A 19,903-nucleotide genomic window follows, 5' to 3' on the forward strand; every position below is an offset into this window, starting at 1 on the left:
AGACTATGGCAGTGTTAGGGTTTCAGAAGACTATGGCAGTGTTAGGGTTTCAGAAGACTATGGCAGTGTTAGGGTTTCAGAAGACTATGGCAGTGTTAGGGTTTCAGAATACTATGGCAGTGTTAGGGTTTCAGAATACTATGGCAGTGTTAGGGTTTCAGAATACTATGGCAGTGTTGGCAGTGTTAGGGTTTCAGAATACTATGGCAATGTTAGGGTTTCAGAATACTATGGCAGTGTTAGGGTTTCAGAAGACTATGGCAGTGTTAGGGTTTCAGAAGACTATGGCAGTGTTAGGGTTTCAGAATACTATGGCAGTGTTAGGGTTTCAGAAGGCTATGGCAGTGTTAGGGTTTCAGAAGACTATGGCAGTGTTAGGGTTTCAGAAGACTATGGCAGTGTTAGGGTTTTGGAAGACTATGGCAGATTTTCCTCTTCATGTTTTACCTGCCCTTTGCTCCTTTCAAATTCATTTTGATCCTAACATACAGTACTCCCAGCCCCTGCCGGTAACAAGCATATTCATCTCATTCAAAATCATTCACACCTGTAATGGCTGCCAATGGTGCTTCCACCAAGTTCTCCTATACGCTTCATGCTGTGTAAGGGACTACGCCTGCAGGCATCCCAACAACTACATAGTTAAGTTCTTGGACGACACTGCTGTCCTCAGGCTCTTAAACAAAGTCTTTGACACCACTGGCCACAGGGCAGAGATTGAAGGATTCGTCAGATGGTGTGATGAACATCACCTACAACTGAATGTGAAAAAAAACACAGAGGAGATGATCCTTGACCCTAAGTCCATTGGGGACCACAGCCCCATAGTGGTAAACAGAGAGCACATTGAGCAGGTGAACTCATAGTACCTGGGAGTCCACATTGACAGTGGGCTGTGCTGGTGCATCCGTGTGGAGAGTGTGCTCAAGCGTCCAACAGCACTTGCATTTGTCTATTGTGTCAACCAGAAGATCATGCTCCTCTTTTATAGATCCACAATTGAGTCAATCCTACTCTATGGCATTGTTACATGATTTGGTAACCTGACAGTGCAGCTCAAAGCCCACATTTTGAGACTGACCAAGACAGCAAGGAAGATTATAGGCATGACACTTCCCTCCTCTCTCCAGGACATGTTTTGATGAGACCATCATCAGACTGGCCAGAAAGGTCATGTGGGACCCCACTCACGCACTGAACACAGAGTTCCAGCTGATGCCATCGTGGAGGCGTTACAGGGTGCCTGTATGCTGGCTAAACAGATATAAACATTAGTTTGTACCCCTGTCAATAAAACTGCTTAACAGCAGGGAAGACATAGAGACTGTAGCCTGACCTCTAGGCATTCATCATGTGTTATCACGCTTGCTAAATAAATGCCGGCGGAAAGTGGAAAGCGAGCCTTCAGCTTTGTGTGTTGTGCCCGGCTCGTGTGACCTTTCTGTGAATCTGATTGGTCAAGACACGCACAGAGCCTGCAGCAGCACTCCGATGTGAAAGACAGAGAAATTGTGCACGAGTTGACCAATCATGGGGCAAATCAGTAAAAAGAAAAGCACTTTGCTACTCTTCTTAACACTTTGCGTCGATAGATTTTATTAAAATAAATCAAAAATGGTGTGCCATAGAAACATCATGAGTGATTCATTTTGAATAAGACTAATATTGTGGTGGCAGCATCATGTTATGGGTATGCTTGTTTCCGGCAGGGGCTGGAGAGTGTGTTTGCATCAAAATACATTTGACAGATAAAAAGTTAGAGGAAAACCTGCAATAGTCTGATGAAAACCTAAACTTGCCATGGTTTTATTTTTCAGCAGAACAGTTACACAAATGCTAATGCCAAAGATCAACACAATGGCTTTCTAAGAGGTGTTGAGTGTTCCTGAATGGTTTAGTAGTCTGTCAGTGAATCTCAACCAAATTTACTGAGCTTGAGTAATTTTGACAAAAAATAATGGATATGATTCCCTAAGAGTTGTGCAAGGTTAGTATAATCTTATTCAAAATTAATCACAGCTGTAATGGCTGCCAAAGGTGCTTCCACCAAGTATTAACTAATGGGCTGTGAAGACATATTCTATCAATACATTGAAAACATATTTTATCATGAATTTGGAAAATTTTCCAAAAATGTTCTTACAATTTTTAAAAAGAGGAGTAATTTGTGTAGATCTATAGGAAAATGATCAAATGTAGTAATCTCTTTTTAGATATGATTTTAAGGCAGCAATATGTGAAGACAGCAAGGGGTGTGTAGACTTTCACTAGCAACAGTATGTAGGAGCATGCAAATGTAATCCTGCTCTCATGAATGTCATTATCATATAATTATTGATATATATATATAATATAATCATCAATAAAAAAATGAATTATTGATATCAAGAATTCTAATCATCGATAAAAAAAATCAATCAATCAATGAATATATGTCAAAACCGCTTTCCATCGGCACAAATAAAAATGTGCCACTGACTCGCCCCCATGGATTGATGTTTCAACATTGTCTCAATGAAGCGTTTGGCGTTCGACTAGCCATGTGCGACATGCATACTCAGTTTCAAGCCTGATAGTGGTAGCGGCAGGCGAATGAGCAGTATCCACTAGAGCCTATAGAGCTGTGTCTGTCTCACACCATTGACTTCAAAATAGCCTGTGTGACTGATATGACTTGGGTCTATGGTATGAATTTCAATATCACACAAGATGTGGGAATAGGGATCATCTATGAAAACACACTCCCGTTTAAATGTACAATTCCCCATTCATATATTGTAACTGCCTATGTCAAATATGAAAACACAGTGCACATTATCTGAAAATGGAAAGCCTCTTCACTTATTATACTTGTTCTGAAGCACATCCAAGATTTACTGGAATCTCACCTTTGAGATCAAGTGATCAGCCGCCATGTCTGATAGAAAACCAAGCTAATATGAGAGTGTATGTCTAATAATATGACTCAACCTCATATCATCCTACACCGCCAACACAGAGTGAAACAAAACAAACAGGACCACACAGAGAGAGCAGACAGACAGTGTTCAGACAGGGTTCACATATGCCTCTGTTTCATAGGGAATATCTGGTCCACTTAGGCCTCAGAGGATGAGGATAAAACATCCTTGATGCAGAACCAAAGTAGGTCAAGGTTGAGGATCTGAACCAGATACCAGACAACCAGACAGTTAAATAAAGGGCATTTCAAAGCTAGATAAGTTATTTCAGGACAGAAATAACTAAAATGTCTTGACAATCTCAACACGTTCTCTTCCTCTCTCTCTACCTCTCTCTACCTCCTCTCTACCTCTCTCTCTCCCTCTCTCTCTACCTCTCTCTCTCCCTCTCTCTACCTCACTCTCTCCCTCTCTCTCTCTCTCCCTCTCTCTCTACCTCTCTCTCTCGCTCTCTCTACCTCTCTCTCTACCTCTCTCTCTACCTCTCTCTCTCCCTCTCTCTCTCCCTCTCTCTCTACCTCTCCCTCTCTCTCTACCTCTCTCTCTCCCTCTCTCTACCTCTCTCTCTCCCTCTCTCTCTACCTCTCTCTCTACCTCTCTCTCTACCTCTCTCTCTCGCTCTCTCTCCCTCTCTCTCTACCTCTCTCTCTCGCTCTCTACCTCTCTCTCTCGCTCTCTCTAACTCTCTCTCTACCTCTCTCTCTACCTCTATCACTACTCTCTCTCTCTCTCTCTCTCTCTGGATAGGTTGAGCTCTATCAAATCAGCTCTAGTTCTTCTCCTTACAGGTTAAGGTTGTGTGTGTTTTTAGTTTTTTAGCATGTGGCCTATAATATCTCACGCCTGTAGCCTATACTGTATGTGGGGCAGGAAGACAGTGTGTGAAGGACAGTGCTAGCAGAAGCAGAGTGCAGCCTGGGGAGGGAAAGCTAATCCCTTAATCCTGAAGATGAGCTCAGCGGTGTAACCGTACAGGACCTATAGACCACCTTCTCTTCAGAGCCTCAGTGTGTCTATGTGTGGTGTAAACAAGCCAACAATAGCCATGCCTTGCCTCAGTCAGAGAGAGAAGGAGTTGAACTAGACTCTTTCTTTCCCCTCTCCTGATTAGTCACTGCAGCCGTTATTTGGCTGACTTCTGTTATAAGAGTCCACCAACACACTCACGGATATTCGAGGGTCGTCGTCTGTATGGCAGTCTTGTGAGACCATGGATTTCTTGTGCCTTGGGGGTCAGGTCAGATCCCTGTTTATAACTGTTGGTAGTCAGGTTGACAGTATCAAGCTTGCCCTCATCAAATACAATCCCAAACCCCATAGTACAGTACTGTGTTATCTAATTATCCCATTGGCTGCTGTTTCCTGTATTGTGTTTTCTAAATGCTTGTTCTCACCACCAGTCATCATACTCTGTCAATGACCTATATTACAGTAGACTTTGTAAACACCAGTGACCAATCCCCAATCAGGGTCTGTGGAATAAATTATTCCATGTTGAGTATTGCTCCAGGTGAGGAAGGCTGGCTGAGGTTATCCAGAGTTTTAATGGACTAGTGTGTGTGTGTGTGTGTGTGTACTTGTGTATGTGTGCCTCTGTGTACAGGCCTTGTTTTGTTGTTGTAAAGGTCACACTGTGCCAGGACCAGTCATGCCCAGCCACATGGAAAACACTCACTGTTCCAGCCTCTGTTGTTCTGTTGTTCCGTTGTTCTCTCCTACATGTCCTATGCTCGGCTGGAAGCACAGCTGACACACACACACACACACACACACACACACACACACACACACACACACACACACACACACACACACACACACACACACACACACACACACACACACACACACACACACACACACACACACAAATTGTACCTCTCTACAATTCATTGACAGAGCTATGGATACATGGATACATGGACTGACCATCCATGATAGCTTTAGACATGTTTTGAGGCTATACAGTGCTTGTTTTCAATTACATGGTTTTCAAACAAAAGAGGTCAAACAAGCTTGTAATTGGGGATCTGATGGGATAAGACAATTTAACAAAAAATGTTTATGTTCTTTAAAAATCTATGGATATACAGTATATACAGTATATGTGAATTTAAGAGTCCAAAAATGGATGTAGCAATCACAGATTTCCCCTTTAAAGATATAATGCAGGTAACTTTCAAAATGAATGAACCACCAACATAAAGTGTGTTAATAGGGCGTTGGACCACCACAAGCCACCAGAACAGCTTCAATGCTCCTTGGCATAGCTTCTACAAGTGTCTCTATGGGAGGGATGCGACACCATTCTTCCATGAGAAATTCCATCATTTGGTGTTGATGGTGGTGGAAAACACTGTCTCAGGCGCCGCCCCAGAATCTTCCATAAATGTTCAATTGGGTTGAGATCTGGTGACTGAGACTGCCGTGGCATATTATTTAAATAGTTTTCATGCTCATCAAAACGTTCAGTGACCTCTCGTGCCCTGTGGATGGGGGAATTGTCATCGTATGGGGGCATAGCCATGTTAGCTAGCTACCTGTCAATGTGTAGTTTCACTATCACCATACATACATACTTTACACAATTATCAGACAGTCAATACATGTGTTTGCTATTTAAGACAGTCTTGCCTTGAGAACGTAGTCCTGTGTAGATCAGTTGGTGAGAGCGTGGCACTAGCAACTCTAAGGTCATACGTTCAATTTCTGCAGGGATCCTATGTCACTTTGGATAAAAGCATATGCTAAGTGGCATAATGTTGTGTTGTTTGTTGTTTGTGCTTGTAGCTGGTGGCCAACACAGTGCTGTTTACCAGTGTGAACCTGTCTGGATTGTTTGTGCGCATCCTGACTGAGCGAGCCCAAAGGAAGGCTTTCCTACAGGCACGCAACTGCATCGAGGAGAGGCTACGCATGGAGGACGAGAATGAGAAACAGGTACAAGCACACACACACACATGCACACACACACATTAACAGAAGGCATAAGGTTAAAATCACATGTATGATGTCTCATTTATGCATGGCTCCTTTCTTCCCCCCATTTTCTTTTTTTATCACACTTGGTGACTCATTCACACACCTTTTCAATTCTGTTTGATACACCACCTTTTTGTCTCTCACTTTTCTTATCTGCACCAACACTCTCTCCTCTCCTATTCTCAAGTCTGATACAGTATAACTCTCTGTCTCTCTCTCTACCTCTCTCTCTCTCTACCTCTCTCTCTCTCTCTCTCTCTCTCTCTCGTTCTGTCTCTCGTTCTCTCTCTCGTTCTCTCTCTCGTTCGTTCTCTCTCTCGTTCTCTCTCTCGTTCTCTCCCTATCCCTCTCCCTCTCTCCCTCTCTCCCTCCCACACACACACAGGAGCGCCTTCTGATGAGTTTGTTGCCAAGGAACGTGGCGATGGAGATGAAAGAAGATTTCCTGAAGCCTCCTGAAAGGATCTTCCACAAGATCTACATCCAACGCCATGACAACGTCAGGTAGGACACCCACCCAATCTCCGAACTCCCACCCCAGCGTCAGGGTGATAAACTTGGCATTGGTTCATTTAAAACAACTCAAAACTCCCCACACATATTGCCTACACCCTCTTTGACTCATTTAGCCATGAATTAACAGACTGAGACATTTTCTCCTCTTAGTCATTTTCAGCTAAAAGCAGAAGCATAAATACTGTCTGGTTGTGTTATAATATTTCCACAAAAGGAAACCAAACATGCCCTGTGGATGTAGCTAAACTCAGAGATGGAGAGAGAGTAACACAATCTAACATTACGGCAGAGTGTCCCAGAAAGACCCTGCATCCAAATCCATCGTTACTGCAGATTTGCGATTGATTGTAATATTCATTGCTTGCTGTGTTTTTTTTATCACTGTGAAATGTACCCCCTATCCAACTCAAGGTCACTTGCATAATATTATAATGCGTTTCTAAATAGAGTAGTTCCATCATCCATTCAGTGCCTTGCTTAAGGCTACACTGTCCCTCACAGGATTAGAACCGGCAAGTTTTGGTTCCGTGAGCAAAAATCGAAACAGTTTTTCAACAATAATAAACTAACGACGTGAGTTGTAGTGAACGCTCCCCCAACCTCAACTCACGCCAAGGTCAGGATGCCGCCATGTTTTGGCCAGACCGAGGGCACTATGCCATGACCCATGGGTGAACATGACAACTTCTGGGAGCGTCACTTCTTATTGGGTCCCTGGGGAAGGGAAACATGGCCCGGGGAGTCATAGTTCCTCTAGGTTCCAGTGAAAGGTGGATTAAGCAACGCTCAGTGAGCAGTAGACTCCTCCGGCTCTTAAGCAATATCCTGCCTTGGCCGCCAAACCAAGCCCCCTACTGGCTGAGCTCAAATTCTCACGTTCCGTGTCCTCTAAAATAGAGCTTTATTCTCCAGTTATAAGAGCATCATATTACCTGCTCACACTGTCTCCTCTAGATTAGAGCTTTAAACTCCAGTTAAAAGAGCCTTATACCACTAGCAATCCACTATACCATTACCAGTGGATTTATAGACATGTATGAGTTGGGATGCTGTTGCGTTTGCTGGAGGGTTTACTATTGTAGTGGTTACGTTGGCATTGAGCAGAGCTTCTTGTGAGCAGACAGAGAGGAATTGTGTCTCAGTCAGTGGTGGGTGTCAGTTTTTGCCAAATGGCATTAGCTTGCACAGAATGTTACCGGCCGATACACTGTGGTTTCGCTGGAGGGAGACCAGCGATTTATTTAGTGGGTTCACTGAGTGCTTCTTCATGGACTTTAGTATCTTTTCCACTTCCAGAGGGCTTTTTTGTTGGAGTATTTCCCTCCCTCCCTCCCTCCCTCCCTCCCTCCCTCCCCTCCCTCCCTCCCTCCCTCCCTCCCTCCCTCCCTCCCTCCCTCCCTCCCTCCCTCCCTCCCTCCCTCCCTCCCTCCCTCCCTCCCTCCCTCCCTGTCCAGTAAACAAACAGCCAGTGATCAATTAGAGGTTTGTGGGCGGATCTGCTTTCATATGATTAACCAGCTTTGATGTCTAAGTAATTTGTTTACACCTTCCCCCCGTCCCTGTACTCTCTCTCCATCTCTCTCTCTCTATCCCCCGCTTCCTCTCTCTATCCCCCCGCCCCCTCTCTCCATCTCTTTCTCTATCCCCCCGCTTCCTCTCTCCATCTCTCTCTATCCCCCCGCCCCCTCTCTCCATCTCTCTCCCCCCGCCCCACTCTCCAGCTCTCTCTCTATCCACCTGCCCCCTCTCTCCATCTCACTATCCCCCTGCCCCCTCTCTCCATCTCACTATCCCCCTGCCACCTCTCTCCATCTCACTGTCCCCCGCCCCCTCTCTCCATCTCACTATCCACCTGCCCCCTCTCTCCATCTCACTGTCCTACAGCCCCCTCTCTCAAATCAAATCAAATCACATTTATTTTATATAGCCCTTTGTATATCAGCTGATATCTCAAAGTGCTGTACAGAAACCCAGCCTAAAACCTCAAACCGCAAGCAATGCAGGTGTAGAAGCACGGTGGCTAGGAAAAACTCCCTAGAAAGGCCAAAACCTAGGAAGAAACCTTAGAGAGGAACCAGGCTATGTGGGGTGGCCAGTCCTCTTCTGGCTGTGCCGGGTGGAGATTATAACAGAACATGGCCAAGACGTTCAAATGTTCATAAATGACCAGCATGGTCGAATAATAATAAGGCAGAACAGTTGAAACTGGAGCAGCAGCAAGGCCAGGTGGACTGGGGACAGCAAGGAGTCATCATGTCAAGTTGTCCTGGGGCATGGTCTTAGGGCTCAGGTCCTCAGAGAGAGAGAAAGAAAGAGAGAATTAGAGAGAGCACGTGGGGTGGCCAGTCCTCTTCTGGCTGTGCCGGGTGGAGATTATAACAGAACATGGCCAAGATGTTCAAATGTTCATAAATGACCAGCATGGTCGAATAATAATAAGGCAGAACAGTTGAAACTGGAGCAGCAACATGACCAGGTGGACTGGGGACAGCAAGGAGTCATCATGTCAGGTAGTCCTGGGGCATGGTCCTAGGGCTCAGGTCCTCCGAGAGAGAGAAAGAAAGAGAGAAAGAGAGAATTAGAGAAAGCACACTTAAATTCACACAGGACACCGAATAGGACAGGAGAAGTACTCCAGATATAACAAACTGACCCTAGCCCCCCGACACATAAACTACTGCAGCATAAATACTGGAGGCTGAGACAGGAGGGGTCAGGAGACACTGTGGCCCCATCCAAGGACACCCCCGGACAGGGCCAAACAGGAAGGATATAACCCCACCCACTTTGCCAAGGCACAGCCCCCACACCACTAGAGGGATATCTTCAACCACCAACCTACCATCCTGAGACAAGGCCGAGTATAGCCCACAAAGATCTCCGCCATGGCACAACCCAAGGGGGCCGCCAACCCAGACAGGATGACCACACCAGTGAATCAACCCACTCAGGTGACGCACCCCTTCCAGGGACGGCATGAGAGAGCCCCAGTAAGCCAGTGACTCAGCCCCTGTAATAGGGTTAGAGGCAGAGAATCCCAGTGGAAAGAGGGGAACTGGCCAGGCAGAGACAGCAAGGGCGGTTCGTTGCTCCAGAGCCTTTCCGTTCACCTTCCCACTCCTGGGCCAGACTACACTCAATCATATGACCCACTGAAGAGATGAGTCTTCAGTAAGGACTTAAAGGTTGAGACCGAGTTTTCGTCTCTGACATGTGTAGGCAGACCGTTCCATAAAAATGGAGCTCTATAGGAGAATGCCCTGCCTCCAGCTGTTTGCTTAGAAATTCTAGGGACAATTAGGAGGCCTGCGTCTTGTGACCGTAGCGTACGTGTAGGTATGTACGGCAGGACTAAATCAGAAAGATAGGTAGGAGCAAGCCCATGTAATGCTTTGTAGGTTAGCAGTAAAACCTTGAAATCAGCCTTGCTTTGACAGGAAGCCAGTGTAGGGAGGCTAGCACTGGAGTAATATGATCAAATTTTTTTAGGATTCTAGCAGCCGTATTTAGCACTAACTGAAGTTTATTTAGTGCTTTATCCGGGTAGCCGGAAAGTAGAGCATTGCAGTAGTCTAACCTAGAAGTGACAAAAGCATGGATTAATTTTTCTGCATCTTCTTTGGACAGAAAGTTTCTGATTTTTGCAATGTTACGTAGATGGAAAAAAGCTGTCCTTGAAATGGTCTTGGTATGTTCTTCAAAAGAGAGATCAGGGTCCAGAGTAACGCCGAGGTCCTTCACAGTTTTATTTGAGACGACTGTACAACCATTAAGATTAATTGTCAGATTCAACAGAAGATCTCTTTGTTTCTTGGGACCTAGAACAAGCATCTCTGTTTTGTCCGAATTTAAAAGTAGAAAGTTTGCAGCCATCCACTTCCTTATGTCTGAAACACATGCTTCTAGCAAGGGCAATTTTGGGGCTTCACCATGTTTCATTGAAATGTACAGCTGTGTGTCATCCGCATAGCAGTGATAGTTAACATTATGTTTTCGAATGACATCCCCCAAGAGGTAAAATATATAGTGAAAACAATAGTGGTCCTAAAACGGAACCTTTGAGGAACACCGAAATTCACAGTTGATTTGTCAGAGGACAAACCATTCACAGAGACAAACTGATATCTTTCCGACAGATAAGATCTAAACCAGGCCAGAACTTGTCTGTGTAGACCCATTTGAGTTTCCAATCTCTCCAAAAGAATGTGGTGATCGATGATATCAAAAGCAGCACTAAGGTCTAGGAGCACGAGGACAGATGCAGAGCCTCGGTCTGATGCCATTAAAATGTAATTTACCACCTTCACAAGTGCAGTCTCAGTGCTATGATGGGGTCTAAAACCAGACCGAAGCATTTCGTATACTTTGTTTGTCTTCAGGAAGGCAGTGAGTTGCTGCGCAACAGCCTTTTCTAAAAATTTTGAGAGGAATGGAAGATTCAATATAGGCCGATTAGTTTTTTATATTTTCTGGGTCAAGGTTTGGCTTTTTCAAGAGAGGCTTTATTACTGCCACTTTTAGTGAGTTTGGTACACATCCGGTGGATAAAGAGCCGTTTATTATGTTCAACATAGGAGGGCCAAGCACAGGAAGCAGCTCTTTCAGTAGTTTAGTTGGAATAGGGTCCAGTATGCAGCTTGAAGTTTTAGAGGCCATGATTATTTTCATCATTGTGTCAAGAGATATAGCACTAAAACACTTGAGCATCTCTCTTGATCCTAGGTCCTGGCAGAGTTGTGCAGACTCAGGACAACTGAGCTTTGAAGGAATACGCAGATTTAAAGAGGAGTCCATAATTTGCTTTCTAATAATCATAATCTTTTCCTCAAAGAAGTTCATGAATTTATCACTGCTAAAGTGAAAGCCATCCTCTCTTGGGGAATGCTGCTTTTTAGTTAGCTTTGCGACAATACCAAAAAGGAATTTTGGATTGTTCTTATTTTCCTCAATTAAGTTAGAAAAATAGGATGATCGAGCAGCAGTAGGGGCTCTTCGGTACTGCACGGTACTGACTTTCCAAGCTAGTCGGAAGACTTACAGTTTGGTGTGGCTCCATTTCCGTTCCAATTTTCTGGAAGCTTGCTTCAGAGCTCGAGTATTTTCTGTGTACCAGGGAGCTAGTTTCTTATGAGAATTTGTTTTAGTTTTTAGGGGTGCAACTGCATCTAGGGTATTGTGCAAGGTTAAATTGAGTTCCTCAGTTAGGTGGTTAAATGATTTTTGTCCTCTGGCGTCTTTGGGTAGACAGAGGGAATCTGGAAGGACATCAAGGAATCTTTGTGTTGTCTGTGAATTTATAGCACGACTTTTGATGTTCCTTGGTTGGGGTCTGAGCAGATTATTTGTTGCAATTGCAAACATAATAAAATGGTGGTCCGATAGTCCAGGATTATGAGGAAAAACATTAAGATCCACAACATTTATTCCATGGGACAGAACTAGGTCCAGAGTATGGCTGTGACAGTGAGTGGGTCCAGAGACATGTTGGACAAAACCCACTGAGTCGATGATGGCTCCGAAAGCCTTTTGGAGTGGGTCTGTGGACTTTTCCATGTGAATATTAAAGTCACCAAAGATTAGAATATTATCTTCTATGACTACAAGGTCCGATAGGAATTCAGGGAACTCAATGAGGAACGCTGTATATGGCCCAGGAGGCCTGTAAACAGAAGCTATAAAAAGTGATCAAGTTGGCTGCATAGATTTCATGACTAGAAGCTCAAAAGACAAAAACATCATTTTTTTTTTGTAAATTGAAATTTGCTATCGTAAATGTTAGCAACACCTCCACCTTTGCGGGATGCACGGGGGATATGGTCACTAGTGTAGTCAGGAGGTGAGGCCTCATTTAACACAGTAAATTCAATTCTCCATCTCTCTCCCCTCATACTCACTCCATCTCTCTCTCCCCTCATCCTCTCTCCATCTCACTCTCCCCCCACCCCATCTATCTATCTCACTGTCCCCCCGCCACTTCTCTCCATCTCTCTCTTGCTCCCTGCCCCTTCTTTCCATCTCTCTCTCCCCCACCCCCTATCTCCATCTCTCTTCCCGAGCCCCCTCTCTCCATCTCTCTCTCCCTGAGCCCCCTCTCTCCATCTTTCTCCCCGAGACCCTTCTCTCCATCTCTCTCTCCCCGAGCCCCCTCTCTCCTCGAGCCCCCTCTCTCCATCTCTCTCCCCGAGCCCCCTCTCTCCATCTCTCTCTCTCCTCCCTCTCTCTTCCTTTATGTTGTCAGAGGGGCGTTGGGGCATTGAGGTGTGCGGTGGGAAGTTTGCTTAGCCTCGGCATTAAGCCTCTGCAGTGGAGACTAAACTGTATTGCATAAAGCAGTGTGTGTGTGGTGGTTAAGCATGGACACATCTCAATGGAGTGCTTCTGATTGCACTACGCCTCTCACTGCACCAAAGGGCTTTACTGTAGGCCTTATTCACATGCAGTTAGTGCCCACTGACGATCCATTATAAGAGATTCAAGCATATTGCAGGGGGTGATGATGGGATTTGGGTGGGCAGTAACTGCAAAGTAAACAATATTACAGCAGTTTAGTCAATACTTTATTATTATCTTCCACAACTGTGGGCGTTATTTGATTTAAAATAAATCAGATCATTAACCCTCATACTACCAACATATTTTACATACTGTACATAGATTACCAACGGGGGTCATTTTGACCCCCAAGTAGAAACTTTTGGAAAAAACAACAATCATAGCAAAATATAAACTGAATGATTATAAAAACATCATTAGACATGTAAATAATGTTATCTGATGAAAATAAATCTAAGCAGACTGTTATTTTTGCTAAATTACAATTCATTCATATATTCTGTTAAACAGATATGTAAAGATTTCCCTTAAATAATGTGCTACTTACTATCCAAATAAGTACTAAAAAGACGATTTACCATAATTTAATTGTAGTATAATTTTAAAAAAATATCTAAATACATATTTTGACAAAATCGACTGCCATTTTAAGTTGCAGTACACCAACATTTAAAATATACTTAATTCTATTGACAAAAAGTGATTCATCCATTGATCCTTAGAGTTGTAATATTTACTTACCTCACAGCCAGCATTAGCATTACTGCTAGTGAAACAAGTTGCATATATTGAATATTGGATGATATTTTAGGAATTCTGGTATTTATATAACATTTCCGGTAGAACAACTATTTTTCAAAGAATATACACCAATACAGCACTATGCGTACATTTGGAGGGTAGCTGGTTTCTGTATTACAGTTCTAAGAAGTATTCATACCACTGACAGAATTTGATGAGCTGTTTTGACTGCAGCCTAGCATATATGTAAGGTCATTTTAACCTAGTTCTAACCAGTTATGACAATAGACGAGTACATAAGGTGCTCCATCTCTACAGGGGATTTGTCGATCAGGTCAAGATCACTGATACAGGTCCCTCTCTACATATGATAATATTGTCTCCAGAGAAACCGGGATTCAAATAAATGCTTTTTGAGATTTGCCCGAGAATAATGACTTTTCAGAGAATACACACTAATACAGCTCTCTGTGTAGATTCAGAGTGTATCTTAGTTTTGTATTGCAGTCCTATCAAGTATTTATACCATTGGCAGACCTTGTATACCATTAGCCAATTTTTATATGCATGAAAGGTAATTTTGGTTTTGTACAAAGTCATACAATATGTGGGATAGAAAAGTATAATCTTAGGTGAGTACACAGGGAGCAATATCTCTGCTAATGATCTGTCTATCTGGACAATCTCTGTAGATGATCTGTCTATCTGGACAATCTCTGCTGATGATCTGTCTGTCTGGACAATCTCTGTAGACTGTAGATTGTGGGCATGGTGTGGGAAGTTATTAAACACGTAAATATTATACAGTACTAATAACCTTAAAAATAAAACAATTAAAATATGACGCGTTGCCAAAATTAAAGGCAACTCCGCCACTTTTCAACCTCAAATATTAATTATCTCCAGCACCAAACCAGTGTCTACGTAATGTGAAAATCTGTGGTAAAAACATAAAGAGTGTTTCTCTGTGACATCACAGGGTAGGATTCAAAGTAAGAAAAACAATCATTTTCAAAACCTGCAATGTGTTTCTAGCAAGAGGGAGGGTATTTTCTTTGCTTTAATTACAGTATTTCTTTATAAAACTTAGAAATGTGCCATTTTCACATATGTAGACACTTGCTTGGTGCTGGGGATAATTAATATGAGGTTGAAAAGTGGCGGAGTTGCCCTTTACTAAGTAAAACCATAATATGTTACAGAACGTAACCACACATGAAATGCCAGCCACAGTGTAAGTCTTCTTGATATGGGCATCTGCTTTGTAAACTAGATAATGTAATACTGTATAGTCTAATTTCATAGATGCTTTCAAATGAGATTGTATTTATTCATCTCTCAATTTACAGCACATTCATCTGTGTGTGTCTGTTTCTGTTGCACTGGGGAGAGGGAGAAAATAAGGGAGAGAATCTGCACTGGTGTGTGCAGAATTATACTGGGAAAGAAAGAGAGGAAAGTAGAGATGCAAAGAAAATTAGGAAAGCAATGCATCAGACCTGTTTGCCTGTTTGCGAACTAACAATGTGATAACAGCAAAAAAATATCTCAGTAGCATTATCCAGTCAGCAAAGAATGCCATCTGCCTCATCTTAACAAAAGAGGCTTGCTTTATCCTTGCAGCCTACAAACCAACCGTCTGTCTCTTTCATCATTCGCAAGTAGCTGAATGTTTCAACCAGAGAAAGAATCTCAGTAAGCGAAACGGCGCCTCTCTGTTTCAGTATCTGTAGTCCATGTATCTGATCCTGTCTGGCCAACGAAGGAATGACATTTAGTATGACAAGCCCGTAGCATTAACCCCCTAAAGTAGATGCCCGGGCCCCCGAGGATATCTAGTTAGTATAATACAAAAATACAATACAACAGGCGAATGCATTCCACTGCATTCGCCGATGTCGCACTTCCGCATCTGCAGTGAAAGGTGACAGAGCGAGAGCGGTGTTTATCACCCCATGAGACATCCTGAAAATCAGTCTCCCCACAGAATCGCCTGTAGCATCAGAACGGTTTGTCCTGCTTTAGGACGCCCACAGGCCTCACAAGTCTCGCCTGAAGGCCCTTTTTTACAACTGTCTGTTTTACCATGTAGTGAATCTGTTATTCAATGCTTTTGTATGGGCTAAGAGTAGTAAGGCCAAAACAATTGTTTTATCAATATGTACCTCACTAAGTTAGATGTAGTATAGGCTAATGTTAACTAGCTGTCACATCATTGCCCATGAAAGGAAGAAAAGAAAGCAAGTATTTTAGCAAGGTGGTCAAGGACAACAAATACTAAAAGCGTGTACTACTCTGTGACAGGAGTCATAGACGTTTTGGCAACATGAAAGAGAGGTTGGCATAGCATTCCTCTACAAGTTGGGTGAGTAAACATGTTTTTTCTACTTGCGCACATGTGTGTATACACACACAGGTCTACACACAGAAATCAGCACCATGGACAGCCATATGATATTTAGCTTAAGTTAATTACACTAAATCGTTTTTGGTATATTTAAGTTGTCACTGTATTACACTAAGCAGAGGTGATTTGATGATGTTGAAATGTTGAAGTTGAAATGGTGCTGGAATAGTGGAGGCTGCTCCTAGATTCTTTGCGACTTGCGGTAGCTCTCCATGGTTCTAAATACATAGTATTCTAGCAGTTTAAAAACGTCTAACACATTGACTTGCTTTACCATGCTGTAGGTCATGTAATTGTATTTGTTTTGTGGACTTCACCGGATAGATGTTTCTCTCTGGTTTTGCGATGAAACAAATCAAATCTAATTTTATTTGTTACTTGCGCCGAATACAACAGGTGTAGTAGACCTTACAGTGAAATGCTTACTTACAAGCCCTTAACCAACAATGCAGTTTTAACAAACATAAAGTATTTAAAAAGTATTTACTAAATAAACTGAAGTAAAATTAAATCATAAACTAAAAAAATGTACAAATAAAATTCAAATAAAACTATAACTAATAAACAATACAAATAAACAAAAGGAAAAAAAAAATATATATAATAACAAATAAAAAATGTCATATTGAATTTACTCTGCCACTGTGTGACTGTTGTCACCATGTTGTCAAGGTGGTGTAAGTACTAATGAGTTATAAAGAAAACAATGCAATTATCAGAACACAGGTTGAAACATGGCTTTTTTTCTGGATTATCTTCCCCATTGAGTTTACCCATGCACCACTACTGCAACATGCACAAGCCTGCTGACAGTCTGCTATTGTTGCGTAATCCCAGACAGGCAGACAGACAGACAGGTTGCGTCACAGTTGTCTCCTGAATCCCACCTGACACATTCTTGTCACACCTGACAGGTCTAGTGTTCCTAGAGCAGGGCCCTCTGGGGGCTTTATGCCTGTTGATGATGTGTGTGTGTGTGTGTGTGTGTGTGTGTGTGTGTGTGTGTGTGTGTGTGTGTGTGTGTGTGTGTGTGTGTGTGTGTGTGTGTGTGTGTGTGTGTGTGTGTGTGTGTGTGTGTGTGTGTGTGTGTCATGGCACCGCATGCCACCTGTCCTCTCACACAGGGATTTAACAGCATTATCCAGCCAGGGACCCTCTGCTCAAGGTAGCATTGATCAGTCGCTGCGCCCAACACATGCCACCTCCTCAAGCAGAATGTTTCAGTTGGTGCTATTTAGGTTTGGGGCTGTGGGATAGGACTGGAGCTGCATTAAAATGGCTGTTTAACCACAGCTCATATTTCACCATGAGCACAATATTTCAAGTTCTCACTCCAAATGTTTGCTGCTCGTAGATGGCTTCCAATTAAAACAATCACAGTAAATTGAATCCATTGCAGTTCATTACATTGACATCTGGGATATGACAAACTGGAATTTAGCAGCTCACAGATCGTCACGCCAGAGGGACACGCTGTGTGTGTGTGTGTGTGTGTGTGTGTGTGTGTGTGTGTGTGTGTGTGTGTGTGTGTGTGTGTGTGTGTGTGTGTGTGTGTGTGTGTGTGTGTGTGTGTGTGTGTGTGTGTGTGTGTGTGTGTGTGTGTGTGTGTGTGTGTGTGTGTGTGTATGTGTGTGTGTGCATGCTCTGTCACACTGTGAAAAGTCCATTCCAAAGAAAGACAGCAGGGCACTTCGACCACAAGAGCCTTAAACACAGACATGCAAAGTAGTATGGTCAACCTTCATCTGTAGATGAAGACGAATGATCCCCTTACCACACCTCCCCTGCTCCCCCAGCAGTTAGGACAATTCCATACAAGATAACTAAGCTTCTCAGGTCTGAACAGATACATATTCATGTTGTTAGGTCCCCTTAAGGACCTGTTACCCCATGTAACTAGGGGCTGGAGTTTTCCCCAGTCAAGACAAACTTTGGGCCCTATATGAGTTGTGTCTGCTTATAATATCTACTCATCTAGTTAGATTGTCTAAGGGTTGAGATGCATTTATATTTCTGTCTAGTTCCTAACAGGGCATGTCTCTGCTTTGATTCCTATGAGAATGATCTAGGGAAGAATTATCCATGTTTCTATTCTGAGTTCTTCTGCTTGACTTCACTGCCAGTCAGTCAGTGGAACAGAACAGGGATCATCTCATTGGCTGTCACGGTTCGTTAAATCACAACGTTTGATTGATTGGAGGAAAACACATTATGAATAGAGACAATGCTCACTCACTTCCACTTTAGCATTGCTTTCTAAATGTAATTTAACAAATCCAATGAGACAGTCTGACTTAGCATGGGGTGGCAGGTAGCCTAGTGGTTAGAGTGTTGGGCCAGTAACCGAACGGTTGCTGGATAGAATCCCCGAGCTGACAAGGTAAAAATCTGTCGTTCTGCTCCTGAACAAGGCAGTTAACCAGCTGTTTCCCGGTAGGCCGTCATTGAAAATAAGAATTTGTTCTTAAATGACTTGCCTCGTTAAATGAATGTTAAATAAAAAATAGCTTGTATGTAACTATTTCTCCTTCTCTCTCCCAGTATCCTGTTTGCTGATATCGTGGGGTTCACCAGTCTGGCGTCCCAGTGTACAGCCCAGGAACTGGTCAAACTACTCAACGAGCTCTTTGGGAAGTTTGATGAGCTGGCCACAGTGAGTCTACAGTTTTCCTGTCCTCCCTCTCTCTGGCTGTCTACTGCTGGACACATATGGAACTTACTATAATTCTCACTCTGTTCCATAGAATGGCTCCTAGACATGCTGGCATGGTCAAGGTGTTGTTCAGTTGCTATACAGTCACGTGGTCCATCCTTATCTACATGATACCCTAGTGCCTATTGTTGAAGTGCTAACACCAAGTCATGTACTGTGGTCATTTGGAATTTGACACATGGATTTCAGTAATTTGCTGCTTTATCATTGAGGAAGATATTGAAGGTTTATTCATGACTTATCACAGAAGAACTTGTAGCTAGCTTACAGTTTTGCCAGCTAGCTCTACCTTACTGAAAGCTAAACAGCTTGCTTGGTTTGTTTAATTACCCTCAAGTTGTAGACATGCTGCCCCAAAAGTAAGAGGGAATGTTATCAGAAATCAATTCGTAGATCAGCATGTTGTGCCGCGATCGCTATGTTGTGACATTGGGTCAGCTAAATGCAGCAGCAGCTGACTCAGGACGCTACTACGAAGACTCTCAGCAGAAGAGGCAGCTGCTTCATGAAAACAGATGAAAAGTCATAATAATACTAGCTACTAAAGTGGCTAGCTAGCTAGCTTTTGGTGGAAGCATTCGGCATTGTGTGTGCAGCACAGGGTAGCTCGTTGGTTAGCAGCATCCCATTCGTTCTATATGAAAGTGTGACTGGCTCAGCTAGCAAGCTAATGTTGGACAGATTTAAGCTAGCGTTCATGAACATTGTCAATCTTCAGAAAATACTGCTTGTTGAAACACAAAACTCCTTTGCTAGATAAAAAATGGTGTGACTAAGATTTTCTCTCCAAAACTATGTTGAAAATGACAAAGGTTAAGACTAGAGGATTCTAATATCCCATAAGGTTTTGCATAAATGAGGAAGAATTTTTAACAGTTGAACCAAATATGCTAGCTAGCGACAGCACACGGAATCATAACTTGTACTAACCTGGGTATCTTCAACCTAAACCAAAAAATGTGAACATTATAGAGATGTATTGTTTTAGATGGACTGTTTTGAGGCAGAAATGGGGTTCAGCAGACACTGTCACTGAAGTCATATTTTCCACATTTGTGACAGCATGTTGTGTCCGAAATAATTTTGAACCTATATCTTCACCCTTTGTGAGATATGAGACTGATCAATGCAGGCGGAATTGATGCGCTATCTGACGTAAGACAATGCCTTCAACCTACAATTTTCTAATGTTTTCAGTTTGTGTTAGACCAGGGGACTGTCCTTTTGCTCCCTGGTCTGTGTAGGCTTTGG

General features: G+C 43.0%; 1 protein-coding gene across 2 annotated transcripts in view; it reads left to right on the forward strand.

The window, feature by feature from the left end:
* The window catches only part of LOC135512979 (adenylate cyclase type 1-like), a 57,210-nt gene that overhangs the window by 3,100 nt on the left and 34,207 nt on the right, over positions 1-19,903 (forward strand). For both annotated transcript variants that reach the window (XM_064935562.1, XM_064935553.1), the window contains exons 2-4: positions 5,751-5,900; positions 6,328-6,446; positions 18,481-18,592. In XM_064935562.1, coding sequence (XP_064791634.1) covers positions 5,751-5,900; positions 6,328-6,446; positions 18,481-18,592 — 381 coding nt within the window. The remainder of the gene's footprint in view (positions 1-5,750; positions 5,901-6,327; positions 6,447-18,480; positions 18,593-19,903) is intronic.

Source organism: Oncorhynchus masou, chromosome 3 (assembly GCF_036934945.1).
Source record: "Oncorhynchus masou masou isolate Uvic2021 chromosome 3, UVic_Omas_1.1, whole genome shotgun sequence".
Taxonomy (NCBI): domain Eukaryota; kingdom Metazoa; phylum Chordata; class Actinopteri; order Salmoniformes; family Salmonidae; genus Oncorhynchus; species Oncorhynchus masou.